This window comes from Gallus gallus, chromosome 6 (assembly GCF_016699485.2).
Source record: "Gallus gallus isolate bGalGal1 chromosome 6, bGalGal1.mat.broiler.GRCg7b, whole genome shotgun sequence".
Taxonomy (NCBI): Eukaryota; Metazoa; Chordata; class Aves; order Galliformes; family Phasianidae; genus Gallus; species Gallus gallus.
In genome coordinates, this window is record NC_052537.1 from 9,961,536 (window position 1) to 9,974,581 (window position 13,046).

The window sequence follows — 13,046 nt, forward strand, 5'->3', positions numbered from 1 at the left end:
ATCACACGGCAGGTTGAGGACAACCCGGTGATCACCCCCAGGCAGCACGCCTTTCGATGCACGGCAGCTCCTGCTTCGCTAACCTGAGCTCCTTCCAGCTATCCTAGAAGACCAGCACAGTGGACGAGGAAAAGGCTGTGGAGGTAGTTTAGCCGGACTTCGGCAAAGCGTTTGGTAGTGGTAGAGGGGGGAGGCTTGCTTGGAAGGAGAGCAAGCCACCACGGCAACAGAAGTCAGCTATTCTCAAACCACCTTCCTTCATAAATATTCCGAGCGAGACGGGAGTACGGGCATCAGGGCCCGTCGCTGCCGTCCTCCGTTGATTGCTCTTTCACCAGGAGGAGCACAACAGCATTCCAAAGCATTGCCGAGTGGTCGGGCCAGAAGCTAATGGCTGTGACAACACTGTGCAAAAAGCTGCATTTCTGCAGGAACGAGGACGTGAGGTTGTGCCTAGGGCCCTTAGCACGTCTCACTTCTTTTCCCTCAGTATCCCCGATGCCAACGTGTGCATGGCTGACTCAGAGTGAGGTGGAGCAGAGGCTCCTTACAGTGGCTCAGCACCTCCTGGTCAGTCACAGGTGGCCTGCGAGGGCCACCTTGCAATTGAAAGGCACCTCCTGCGCCTCTCTGTCCCTTACCAAGAGAAAGGAAGCCAGGTTCTCTGGGTGCACGGCTGGAAAAACAAGCAGCTAGAAGAAGGGCCGCAGGCCAGTGTGGTCTGGCAAGGGAATGCTGAAGCAGACCCACTTGGTGGTGGCCCACTTCCAGGCGTGACTCAGCAGCCTCCCTCCTTCACCAGGGCCTCCTGGTGCTCCAGCCTCTCCCCAGGCGTGCAATGAGTCAATCCAGTTTGGTAAGGCACAGCCCGTGCCCTTCCCACACAAAACACTCTGACCTTACCCAAATAAAGGAAACAGCTGGAAGCCTTTGCAGGTCAGGAAAGCGCGTGCGTCATCGCGGCCAAGGGGAGCAGAGAGTCGCCATGGAGCGGCCTGACCCACTCCAGCTATGCTCTCCAAGTCTCCCCCCCTGCATACGCGCAGTGCAGTTTCTCACCAGATCACAGGGGGCCTGGGTTGAGCATCACCTTCCACCCTCAGCCGGCCATCTGAGTCTCCTGCAGAGGTCTGCCAGTACAGGAGAGCTCTACAGGAGCTCCTCCGTAGCCTGCCGGCACCGCTCTTGCTCAGGCTCAGGCTCAGCCCGTCAGTGCAAGACGCTTGTGCCTTCCCTTCAGCAGTGCTCCACGCGCAAAGTCCTACCAAGCGGGGGCCATGGTCTTTGGGAAGGGGAGGACATGTACAGCACCTGCGCACGGCCTGCTTCTTCTGCAAGTCCTCGGCAGCAATGGCAACGAGACCTCTGGCGAGCGTTGGCCTGAGGAAGAAGAAGCAGAATTGCTATCAACCAGATCGCTTCAGCCTTACGCAGCATGACAAGGGAGCTAAGCATTTCAGGTGAAGGAGGAATGTCTTTCATCTACCAGCGGAGCTTGGGAAGCCAAAATTACCCTTTCTGAACGCGCTTTGTGTTTTTGCCACTTCAGCTCCCTCGGGGCCATCAGGCACAGTATAAATAGTTGCCTCGTCTCCCGGCCACTCTATTCCCTGCTGAGGCCTTGCTCTCGTCTGTGAAGCCGGTAAGTCTGCGTTCTCTTTGCCTTCTGCCTGCTCACAGGCTGCAGTGCCTCCCGAGGAGGGGGCTGCGTGCATTTTTCCTGCCTTGTCCTCCACAGGGGGCCTGGGGCTGCCAGCCGTGCCTGCCTGTACTGGGGGAGGGGATTTGGGGAGCGTGGCTTTTTCATCGGAAACGGGGCGTTGGAGGGCTCCTTTGAAGGCCATCCAAGGCCCTGGCTGTGCGGCCGGAAATTTCTGACGGGCGCCTTGGCCTCTTCCTCCACCATCCTTGGGGCAGCGATGCCCCTTTTGCATTATTAGCACGGCCGGGAATTTCCTCAGGAGAGCTAGTCTCGCCAGAGCTGTCTCCGTACGTAGTGGCTTCTGTCTTCAGTAGCCCTGTTGCGCTTTGCTCGCGCTTGTCTCCTTCTGAAAGAAGCAGGGGGAATGAGGGGGACAGAACGGCAGAGCTGTCGGAGGAGAAGGAGAGCTCTTTTTACAGGGACGAGCCGCTGAGGGACCAAGTTGAGGTCTTGCCTCTGGAAGAAGAAGTAACCTTCAGCTGGGAAGAGGGGCTGATGAGCAGGACCTCCAGCGAGTGATGCTGAGAGTGATGCTTTTCTGCTGTACCGTAGAACAGCTTTCCCCGACTGAGGCAATAGCGGCAAGGATAAACTCATCCCCCCTGAAAGGCTTTGCATCCTGTTCAGCAAAACCTTCCTCAGGATGTGGTGTGACGAGGAGCCTCTTCTCACAGCTGAAAATTCCAGGCCAGCCTTCAAGGCTGACTACAGTGATGGTTGTGGGTTGTGAGGGAAACGTCCTTGCAGCCTGGGCATGGACCCTTGGTCATGGAGCAAGCGCGGGTTGGAGAGGGCCTCCACTGGGCACGCTGGGGAGGGACTGCAGGAGCTTCTCTCTCTGACATCATCCCTAAACTACCCACAAATAGCCAGCCCAAGCCTAGCCAGATGCTCAGAAACAGCCCCTCAGCAGCCAGGGCAGGGCCTTCAGCTCTTGGCTCGCCACACCTGAGCGCGTTGAGCGACAGCTCGAGCCCTCAGCTCACTCTCGCCTCCTTCTTGCAGAGTCACCTCCCTCCCGCCTCCGCCAGACATGTCGTGCTACAGCCCGTGCCAGACAGCCGCCTGCGGCCCAGCTCCGCTTGCCAACAGCTGCAACGAGCCGTGTGTCCTTCGTTGTGCCGACTCCAGCGTTGCGATCCAGCCCCCACCAGTGGTGGTGACGCTGCCGGGCCCAATCCTCAGCTCCTTCCCTCAGAGCACAGCCGTGGGATCCACGGCGTCGGCTGCCGTGGGGAGCTCTCTCAGCGCTGGCAGTGTGCCCATCGGTGCTGGGGGCTCCCTGGGGCTGGGGGGCTTTGGGTGGTCAGGGCTGGGCCGTGGGCTCTGTGGGACTCTGGGACGTGGCAACCTCCTCTGCTAAAGCCCGTGGACCACCTGCCTGTGCATGAGCACCTCGGGCCTTGAAGGCAGCCCTGGAGCCAGCCCTGAGGGCATGGCCGCGGTCTGCAGAGGAGCCGAGTTCCCGCCAACTTCTCCTCCTCGTCGCCCGCCCTCTTTCCCCTGCTTACTATCCGTGGTCTTCCGCTTTCACTGAGCTTTACAGACATCCAAAGGGCACTGCTGAAGCTCTCAGCTGTTGCCCGTTCCTCTCCTTTTCTCATTAAAGACATTGAGCATCAGCTTTGGAAACGAGTCTCCTTGCATTCTTCCTCCTTCCCCGACCCCCGCCGGCCCGGTACACAACAGACCTCGCCCCCTTGCAACACTCCGGGGGACTCCGTAGTTCTGGCCCTTGACAGTGCAGTGTCTTCTGTTCCTCGCAAGGGAGATAGGATCATTTCATGCTGACAGCTCTCTGGGAAGGACGGTCGGTGCTCGCTGGCACCGCTCAGGAGCCACGCAGCAAAGCGTGAAGGGAGACGGCATGTCCGCCGGAATCTTCCTGGGCTGCTTTCACTGCTGCGGGGACACGAGAACCTCCTGGGTTAGTAAGAACCCGTGCAGTCTCAGGCTACCTTGGTAGGAAACGTTTTTCTAACAAGCCAGAAAGTCAACTCAAGGAATACCACCCATTCACAAGACAGTCAGCTTTCCAACTCCTTCTCCACGTGGGCCCGAGCCAGCTGTCCCGTGACACACACGGAAAGCCGGGAGGCATGAAACAGGCAATCTCCCGCACTCCATTCTGGGAGGGAGAAAGAGCCCGAGTCCGTTTCCCGTCTCCTCCTCAAGGAGGAGAATTTGACCCAGGAAGAAGCGCCTGAGCTTGACAAAGCTACTTGGAAGGGACCAAGTTCTCCCTGGCGGGGGAAGCCGAGTAGCATCGTGATCCATCTCTTCCCAGGACAATCACAAGCCTATGCGTTGAGAAGGCACCAGCGTGCCTGGAACGGGAACGGGGCCCGGGAGAGGTCAGCATGAAAGTGCTTCTGGCCCCAGCTCCCAGGCCTGCGGATTGCTCCATTTATTTCTTTATTTTTTCTTGGTGCAGGAGAAAAAGTAAGCAAGCGGAGCAGAAAGAGTAACACAGGTAACGCAGAGTAGCAGAACGGTGGAGGCTTGAAGGGACCTCTTGAGACCGGTCAGTCCAAGCCACCTGCTGGAGCAAGATCTGCTGGAGCAAGATCAGCTGGAGCTGGTCGGCGGGGTCGTAGCCCAGTCCGTTTTGCTTTCAGTATCTCAAAGGATGTGAAGGCCACAGCTTCTCGGGGCCAACCTTTCCATTCCTTGGCCACCCTCCCTCCCTTTAAGACGGTGGGTTTTGGTGTTAGCTGGACGTCCGCAACTATCCCTGGGCTGAGTTACAACTCCATTTCATTAAGGGACCAACTGAAATGCCTCGCTACAAATGCACGTGTCGTGAGAAATGAGCAGGGGGGAATGGGAATTTTTAGCCCAGGCTCAGGACTACGAGATCGTAGGCCTCAGTGAGACGTGATGGGATGGCTTTCACGACCGGAGTGCAGGCACGGGCAGGGAAGGAGAGGAGGCAAGGGAGCCCTCTGTGTCACGGAAGGCCTTGACTGGATGCGGCTTAGTGGTCGTGACGGAAGGGCCAAGCGTCGCTGCGCAGGAGCCAGGCAGAAGGCCAACGTGGCAGAAATTGTGGCAGGACTACGTGATCGAGCACCCAACTGGCACGAAGAAGCAGATGGAAGAGTCTACCCAATTAAGATAAGGCGAGAGAACAAATGTCCTGCTCATGGTGGAAGAATGCAAGGTAGAGGTCAGGCTGGACGGGGCTCTGAGCACCCGATCGAGCTTCAGGAGTCCCCGTTGATTGCAGTGGACTTGGACTAGATGACCTTCAAAGGTCCCTTCCAACTCAAATGATTCTATGACTCTGGGATGAATTACAGGCTTGTCCGCCTGACTTTGCTACAAGGGAAGGTCACGGAGCAGATCGTCTTGAGCGCCATCACACGGCAGGTTGAGGACAACCCGGTGATCACCCCCAGGCAGCACGCCTTTCGATGCACGGCAGCTCCTGCTTCGCTAACCTGAGCTCCTTCCAGCTATCCTAGAAGACCAGCACAGTGGACGAGGAAAAGGCTGTGGAGGTAGTTTAGCCGGACTTCGGCAAAGCGTTTGGTAGTGGTAGAGGGGGGAGGCTTGCTTGGAAGGAGAGCAAGCCACCACGGCAACAGAAGTCAGCTATTCTCAAACCACCTTCCTTCATAAATATTCCGAGCGAGACGGGAGTACGGGCATCAGGGCCCGTCGCTGCCGTCCTCCGTTGATTGCTCTTTCACCAGGAGGAGCACAACAGCATTCCAAAGCATTGCCGAGTGGTCGGGCCAGAAGCTAATGGCTGTGACAACACTGTGCAAAAAGCTGCATTTCTGCAGGAACGAGGACGTGAGGTTGTGCCTAGGGCCCTTAGCACGTCTCACTTCTTTTCCCTCAGTATCCCCGATGCCAACGTGTGCATGGCTGACTCAGAGTGAGGTGGAGCAGAGGCTCCTTACAGTGGCTCAGCACCTCCTGGTCAGTCACAGGTGGCCTGCGAGGGCCACCTTGCAATTGAAAGGCACCTCCTGCGCCTCTCTGTCCCTTACCAAGAGAAAGGAAGCCAGGTTCTCTGGGTGCACGGCTGGAAAAACAAGCAGCTAGAAGAAGGGCCGCAGGCCAGTGTGGTCTGGCAAGGGAATGCTGAAGCAGACCCACTTGGTGGTGGCCCACTTCCAGGCGTGACTCAGCAGCCTCCCTCCTTCACCAGGGCCTCCTGGTGCTCCAGCCTCTCCCCAGGCGTGCAATGAGTCAATCCAGTTTGGTAAGGCACAGCCCGTGCCCTTCCCACACAAAACACTCTGACCTTACCCAAATAAAGGAAACAGCTGGAAGCCTTTGCAGGTCAGGAAAGCGCGTGCGTCATCGCGGCCAAGGGGAGCAGAGAGTCGCCATGGAGCGGCCTGACCCACTCCAGCTATGCTCTCCAAGTCTCCCCCCCTGCATACGCGCAGTGCAGTTTCTCACCAGATCACAGGGGGCCTGGGTTGAGCATCACCTTCCACCCTCAGCCGGCCATCTGAGTCTCCTGCAGAGGTCTGCCAGTACAGGAGAGCTCTACAGGAGCTCCTCCGTAGCCTGCCGGCACCGCTCTTGCTCAGGCTCAGGCTCAGCCCGTCAGTGCAAGACGCTTGTGCCTTCCCTTCAGCAGTGCTCCACGCGCAAAGTCCTACCAAGCGGGGGCCATGGTCTTTGGGAAGGGGAGGACATGTACAGCACCTGCGCACGGCCTGCTTCTTCTGCAAGTCCTCGGCAGCAATGGCAACGAGACCTCTGGCGAGCGTTGGCCTGAGGAAGAAGAAGCAGAATTGCTATCAACCAGATCGCTTCAGCCTTACGCAGCATGACAAGGGAGCTAAGCATTTCAGGTGAAGGAGGAATGTCTTTCATCTACCAGCGGAGCTTGGGAAGCCAAAATTACCCTTTCTGAACGCGCTTTGTGTTTTTGCCACTTCAGCTCCCTCGGGGCCATCAGGCACAGTATAAATAGTTGCCTCGTCTCCCGGCCACTCTATTCCCTGCTGAGGCCTTGCTCTCGTCTGTGAAGCCGGTAAGTCTGCGTTCTCTTTGCCTTCTGCCTGCTCACAGGCTGCAGTGCCTCCCGAGGAGGGGGCTGCGTGCATTTTTCCTGCCTTGTCCTCCACAGGGGGCCTGGGGCTGCCAGCCGTGCCTGCCTGTACTGGGGGAGGGGATTTGGGGAGCGTGGCTTTTTCATCGGAAACGGGGCGTTGGAGGGCTCCTTTGAAGGCCATCCAAGGCCCTGGCTGTGCGGCCGGAAATTTCTGACGGGCGCCTTGGCCTCTTCCTCCACCATCCTTGGGGCAGCGATGCCCCTTTTGCATTATTAGCACGGCCGGGAATTTCCTCAGGAGAGCTAGTCTCGCCAGAGCTGTCTCCGTACGTAGTGGCTTCTGTCTTCAGTAGCCCTGTTGCGCTTTGCTCGCGCTTGTCTCCTTCTGAAAGAAGCAGGGGGAATGAGGGGGACAGAACGGCAGAGCTGTCGGAGGAGAAGGAGAGCTCTTTTTACAGGGACGAGCCGCTGAGGGACCAAGTTGAGGTCTTGCCTCTGGAAGAAGAAGTAACCTTCAGCTGGGAAGAGGGGCTGATGAGCAGGACCTCCAGCGAGTGATGCTGAGAGTGATGCTTTTCTGCTGTACCGTAGAACAGCTTTCCCCGACTGAGGCAATAGCGGCAAGGATAAACTCATCCCCCCTGAAAGGCTTTGCATCCTGTTCAGCAAAACCTTCCTCAGGATGTGGTGTGACGAGGAGCCTCTTCTCACAGCTGAAAATTCCAGGCCAGCCTTCAAGGCTGACTACAGTGATGGTTGTGGGTTGTGAGGGAAACGTCCTTGCAGCCTGGGCATGGACCCTTGGTCATGGAGCAAGCGCGGGTTGGAGAGGGCCTCCACTGGGCACGCTGGGGAGGGACTGCAGGAGCTTCTCTCTCTGACATCATCCCTAAACTACCCACAAATAGCCAGCCCAAGCCTAGCCAGATGCTCAGAAACAGCCCCTCAGCAGCCAGGGCAGGGCCTTCAGCTCTTGGCTCGCCACACCTGAGCGCGTTGAGCGACAGCTCGAGCCCTCAGCTCACTCTCGCCTCCTTCTTGCAGAGTCACCTCCCTCCCGCCTCCGCCAGACATGTCGTGCTACAGCCCGTGCCAGACAGCCGCCTGCGGCCCAGCTCCGCTTGCCAACAGCTGCAACGAGCCGTGTGTCCTTCGTTGTGCCGACTCCAGCGTTGCGATCCAGCCCCCACCAGTGGTGGTGACGCTGCCGGGCCCAATCCTCAGCTCCTTCCCTCAGAGCACAGCCGTGGGATCCACGGCGTCGGCTGCCGTGGGGAGCTCTCTCAGCGCTGGCAGTGTGCCCATCGGTGCTGGGGGCTCCCTGGGGCTGGGGGGCTTTGGGTGGTCAGGGCTGGGCCGTGGGCTCTGTGGGACTCTGGGACGTGGCAACCTCCTCTGCTAAAGCCCGTGGACCACCTGCCTGTGCATGAGCACCTCGGGCCTTGAAGGCAGCCCTGGAGCCAGCCCTGAGGGCATGGCCGCGGTCTGCAGAGGAGCCGAGTTCCCGCCAACTTCTCCTCCTCGTCGCCCGCCCTCTTTCCCCTGCTTACTATCCGTGGTCTTCCGCTTTCACTGAGCTTTACAGACGTCCAAAGGGCACTGCTGAAGCTCTCAGCTGTTGCCCGTTCCTCTCCTTTTCTCATTAAAGACATTGAGCATCAGCTTTGGAAACGAGTCTCCTTGCATTCTTCCTCCTTCCCCGACCCCCGCCGGCCCGGTACACAACAGACCTCGCCCCCTTGCAAAACTCCGGGGGACTCCGTAGTTCTGGCCCTTGACAGTGCAGCGTCTTCCGTTCCTCGCAAGGGAGATAGGATCATTTCATGCTGACAGCTCTCTGGGAAGGACGGTCGGTGCTCGCTGGCACCGCTCAGGAGCCACGCAGCAAAGTGTGAAGGGAGACCGCATGTCCGCTGGAATCTTCCTACATAATTGAAAACTTTAGAGTCTTTGTACCATGATGGAAAAAGTTGTAGCCATGTCATGACATGAAATAACTTCTGTTATGTAATAAACCATACTAACTAGCTCGCCACCAGTATTTTCAGTCATTGGTTCAGGCTGTGATTTAGCAATCCCTTTATACTCCACCCCTTCACACTCTGAACCAATGATTCAGCACCTAATGAAGAAACACAGGCAGCCCTGGGAGCACAGGTGAAAGCAGTTCTCCAGTCTGCCACCCCCTCTCTAAGCCTCATTTAAGGGCTGGCTGCCCCTGGAGAGTGGTCTCTACCTGGTGATCCTTTCTTTTGGCGTCTTTGGCAGCCCTACTGATCCTTAGGCTATACAAGCATGTCTTTTTTTCTTTTACTGTATTGGGAATGTCTTGGAGAACTGAATATGGCTAGACCATATTCTAAGCTATTGCACTCAATATTCTCTCAGAGAATTAAATGTCTAGCTTCAGCATGTGTCCAAAATGACTTTGAAAAATTGATTAGCACTAGATATGTTACTACTGTTAAATGAAGGAGTGTCTGGTAAGCCAAACTTACCTGAAGGAGAATGTTCTATCACCATCCACAATGTCACCACTTCCACTGAAGAAGCCCACACAAAAATGAAGGAGGTCACAGACAGGATTTGAGAATTTTTCTGAGCCATGCACCCAGATGGCTAGTTTAAAGAATGGAGTCCTGGATCCTGTCTTGCCTCAATGCTGGACTCACTGAGGCTCACAGTATGGGGAAAATAGCTTGTAAATATTAATTTGACATAACTGTGTGGGTTCTGTGGAAATTCTGTGGAAAGTCTCCAACACTCAAGTGTCTCAAACACTGGGGCACTGCTTAGAGGGAAAGAAGAAATGGAACTTGTGCACTTAGTTGCGCTTAGTTGGAACACGGAACCAAAAATGCTTGCTGCAGAAGGTTCTGTGTGCTCATGTGCTTAGTTTGCAGTGAAACAGGGAACAAAAAGTGCTTGCCAAAGATGTGTGCTTTGCAGCATACATCAGAGGGTGGATGGCCCTACCCCTCTTATGCAAGTCTGAGTTATTTCCCCTCTTGAAACAGATGCTTATGTGATGAGGGATGGGATCTCTACAACCCTTGACTCAATTGGAGGAAAGGGTTGATGTTACCATTCCCCTTCCACATGTCTACAAATACTGATTCTCACTTACTGCCACCTTCCAAATTATAGATATGTATGCAAAACATCTCCTTTGTTCAATAAATAAAGATAACAATGACTCAACCAACAGTCAACTGTGTAGGCACCAGCAAAGCATTAGTGGACCACAGACTATGCAGGAACCAAGGGTGGTGGTCCAGTTTTCTTTTCCTGCCTATCCCATCTCTTTTCTCTCTCTCTTCCTCTCTCTTTCCAAGAGATATTAGGATGTAATGCAAGACATATCATCATAGCTTTATTGCCAATAAGGTATAGACAAATGTGCACCCCATCTTCTGCTGAGTATCACAGTGGGAAAGTGTCACAGCAAATAAACATTTAATCCAGTCACAGACCACAGTCTGTGGCCTGCGGGCTGCATGTGGCCCAGAACAGATACGTACAAACCCCATTGCTGTGACAGCATGGCAGCACTTCCATGCGCTTCCCAGGCCAGACCAATATCACACTTGTCTTTATGCTGGCAAGCTGGTCCCTGCTTGAGACAAAGGAGTGCTGAGGAGCCTCACGGCACATGTTGCAACCCAGTCCCTGTGCAGCCCCAGAGCAACGTTCTTCTCTAGTATCCCAAATAGAGACTTGTGTTCTACACACTGAGGCCTTTGTCCCACTTTCCATAGCTGGGGTAAAGGTGGTCCCTTACACCACCTCCTCCTTGGCATTGTTGGTGGATCCATGACAGGACAGGCAATGTCTCCACTCAGGGCTCGGATGTTCATCCAGTGGGTCTTGCTGACCTTGAGCAGGCTTAATGGCTCCAGATTAGATATGGTCACACACATCAGTCCTATTTGGATGTTTTCCTAAAACAGCCCTGATTTTGTGGTGACCTTACTATGCTCATCTCCTAATGGGTAGTGGCAGTTAGACACACCTAGAAATATTCCTTTCGCTTCGGAGGCAGACAGAACCAACACAGAAAGCATCTCTGTGCTGACCTCTGTTGCTTCTCTGAACAAGAATGCTTTTTCGCCTGGTAGCCCCTATTCAAAGCCCACAGAGATGAGTTATCAGTAGCTGGACTGATGTAGGAATACAAGTGGGGAGAGCTGCAGTGTGCCCACTGTGCCTCATTCCTTGCCATCTCCAATATCCTATCACATGGACAAAGGCTGATACTGGTTGCATGGCCTCAGTACTGTCTTTAGTGGGCTCCATGCGATTCACAAAGAAAGACAAGGACATCTGTTGTTGGGTGAGGAAGTAAATGGGCAGTGCTCTGCCTTTTGTTGCTAAAGCCACCAGCTTGGGATCCTTTGCAGACTGACAGGGACAAAAATGCACTGGAACCTTTCTGTAGCCAAGAAGTGTTTGCGTATTTGTAGCAGCAGTTAAAACAGACCACAGATATATAATTCTTTTGCGCAGCCACCAGAACACACCAACATCTTTTTAAATGTGGAAGTGATGAATCACAAGGACATGGGAGAACATGGCACAGTCTTGGACGGTGTGCGATGCTGACATCTCCTTTTGGTTTAGCAGTTCATTTGGACAGAGGAAAGAAGCCCTTCTTAAAAAGATGGCAATCTTTGCACTTCTGGAATGGGCAAGGAATCTGTCCCTTGCACTTTATTAAATTCACAGCTTTGATGATGATTTACAGAACATTATCCATGTTTAAAGCTTTCACACATAAATTTTCTTTATGTACAATGCAGTGATACTTCATAAAATGTGTGTTGCCAGTGACAAGTGCATCATCTTCTATTAATCTTACCAGTCTTTGGAGGCTGCCAGCCTCATCACTGGGGCACCGTCAATAGCTGTACCAGATATGTTGACAAAGCTTAAAGAAAATAATTTTAATGTGATTTGTACTGATTCATACAGTATGTGAGATTTGGTAGTGTCTTTTAATGGCACCAAAGAAGGCATTTCTTCAGTGACATTATATTCATTATCAGTACCTCTAATGAAAATGACAAGTTGAGCCATGTCTGTGGTATCAGTACTTTCATCTCTTGCCAAAGCACACAATTTGAAATTAACAGCTTTTCTCTCCAAATTCTTTTGATACATTTTCTTATTTCTTCAGTTCACCTGGATGCAGTCTGGTGAGACCAACTGATTTTAGAAAAATCCTTTTTTTTTTTTCCCAATATCAGCACAAATGACATTTGCCATGCTTTCCAACTTACCATCAGTAAATGGTTTAGATTTCTTTGCAATAAGATTTGCTGCCAGATAACTAGCTTCTATAGCAGAATCCTTTTGAGTTTTAACATTTTCAAAAAGATTTATTTGAGGTGAAAGGCTTTTTTCAGCTCTGCCACTTTGCCTTTATGAAGCATTCCTTGAAATTCATTGAATTTGGCAGCATGTTTCCGCATATGTCTTTTCAAATTTTAATCCTAGAAAACTGACATGATATCCTTGCAAATTAAGCGTAGTGTGTCAATAGTTTTCTGTGCCAGTTCAGCCCAGTTCTGTGACTAATGGGGTTTGAGGAACCACAGATCCACGCCCCAGGACAGGTGGACGGGAGATAAGGGGAAAGAGTAGGGAGGTGGGCCTAAAGGCGAAACAACGGCAGAGAGCTAAGGGAGAAAGCTAATTTACTAACTATGAAAACAATATGCAAGATAATACAGTATAATTGGAATAGAAGCTAATAAATCAAATCAAATGAGAGGGGGAGTGTCCAAGCACCTTACTCTAAAGCTGAAGGTGAGACAGCTAGGGAGCACGCAGCGCAGAGACAAGCAGTCAAAGAAGGGGCTGTGTCGTGACTAATGAGCAGTTTTATCTTTCCCTCTAAACAGAAAATGAAAATGGAACAGTGGAAGTCTTCTGTGATAGGTACTTCTTCTTCTCTTCTAAGAACTAGGTACCCTGAAATAGCAACAACCCACAGAACTGGAGAATTAACTCCTTAACTCCCAGGGCAATCCATGATGTTATGATGTGAAATACCGATAACAAAATCATAATACCACGACAGTTTTGCCTGTTCCTAGGGTTCTGATCCCTCCTAGGGTTCTGAAAGAGATGGCTGATGTGGTTGCTGAGCCACTCTCCATCATATTTGAAAAATCATGGCTGTCTGGTGAAGTCCCCAGTGACTGGAAAAAGGGAAACATTACTCCCATTTTTAAGAAAGGGAGAAAGGAAGACCCAGGGAACTACAGGCCGGTGAGCCTCACCTCCGTGCCTGGGAAGATCATGGAGCAGATCCTCCTA

At 53.3% G+C, this 13,046-nt stretch overlaps 2 protein-coding genes and 2 long non-coding RNA genes across 4 annotated transcripts; all 4 read left to right on the top strand.

The window, feature by feature from the left end:
- The first annotated feature begins 908 nt into the window (after nucleotides 1–908).
- Nucleotides 909–1,606, top strand: LOC121113358. Its single transcript, XR_005860858.1, has 2 exons — nucleotides 909–1,460; nucleotides 1,550–1,606. It is a non-coding gene; the product is annotated as an uncharacterized LOC121113358 (long non-coding RNA).
- Nucleotides 1,607–2,707: 1,101 nt separating this feature from the next.
- Nucleotides 2,708–3,334, top strand: LOC121111158 (beta-keratin-related protein). The gene has a single exon (XM_040702855.2). The coding sequence runs from the start codon at nucleotides 2,736–2,738 to the stop codon at nucleotides 3,063–3,065; it is 330 nt and encodes a 109-aa protein (XP_040558789.1). The 5' UTR covers nucleotides 2,708–2,735; the 3' UTR covers nucleotides 3,066–3,334.
- Nucleotides 3,335–5,970: 2,636 nt separating this feature from the next.
- LOC121113359 lies at nucleotides 5,971–6,668 on the top strand. The gene is made up of 2 exons (XR_005860859.1): nucleotides 5,971–6,522; nucleotides 6,612–6,668. It is a non-coding gene; the product is annotated as an uncharacterized LOC121113359 (long non-coding RNA).
- Nucleotides 6,669–7,769: 1,101 nt separating this feature from the next.
- On the top strand, nucleotides 7,770–8,396 carry LOC121111159 (beta-keratin-related protein). The gene has a single exon (XM_040702858.2). It carries the CDS (start codon nucleotides 7,798–7,800, stop codon nucleotides 8,125–8,127), a length of 330 nt encoding a protein of 109 aa, XP_040558792.1. The 5' UTR covers nucleotides 7,770–7,797; the 3' UTR covers nucleotides 8,128–8,396.
- Nucleotides 8,397–13,046: the final 4,650 nt, after the last annotated feature.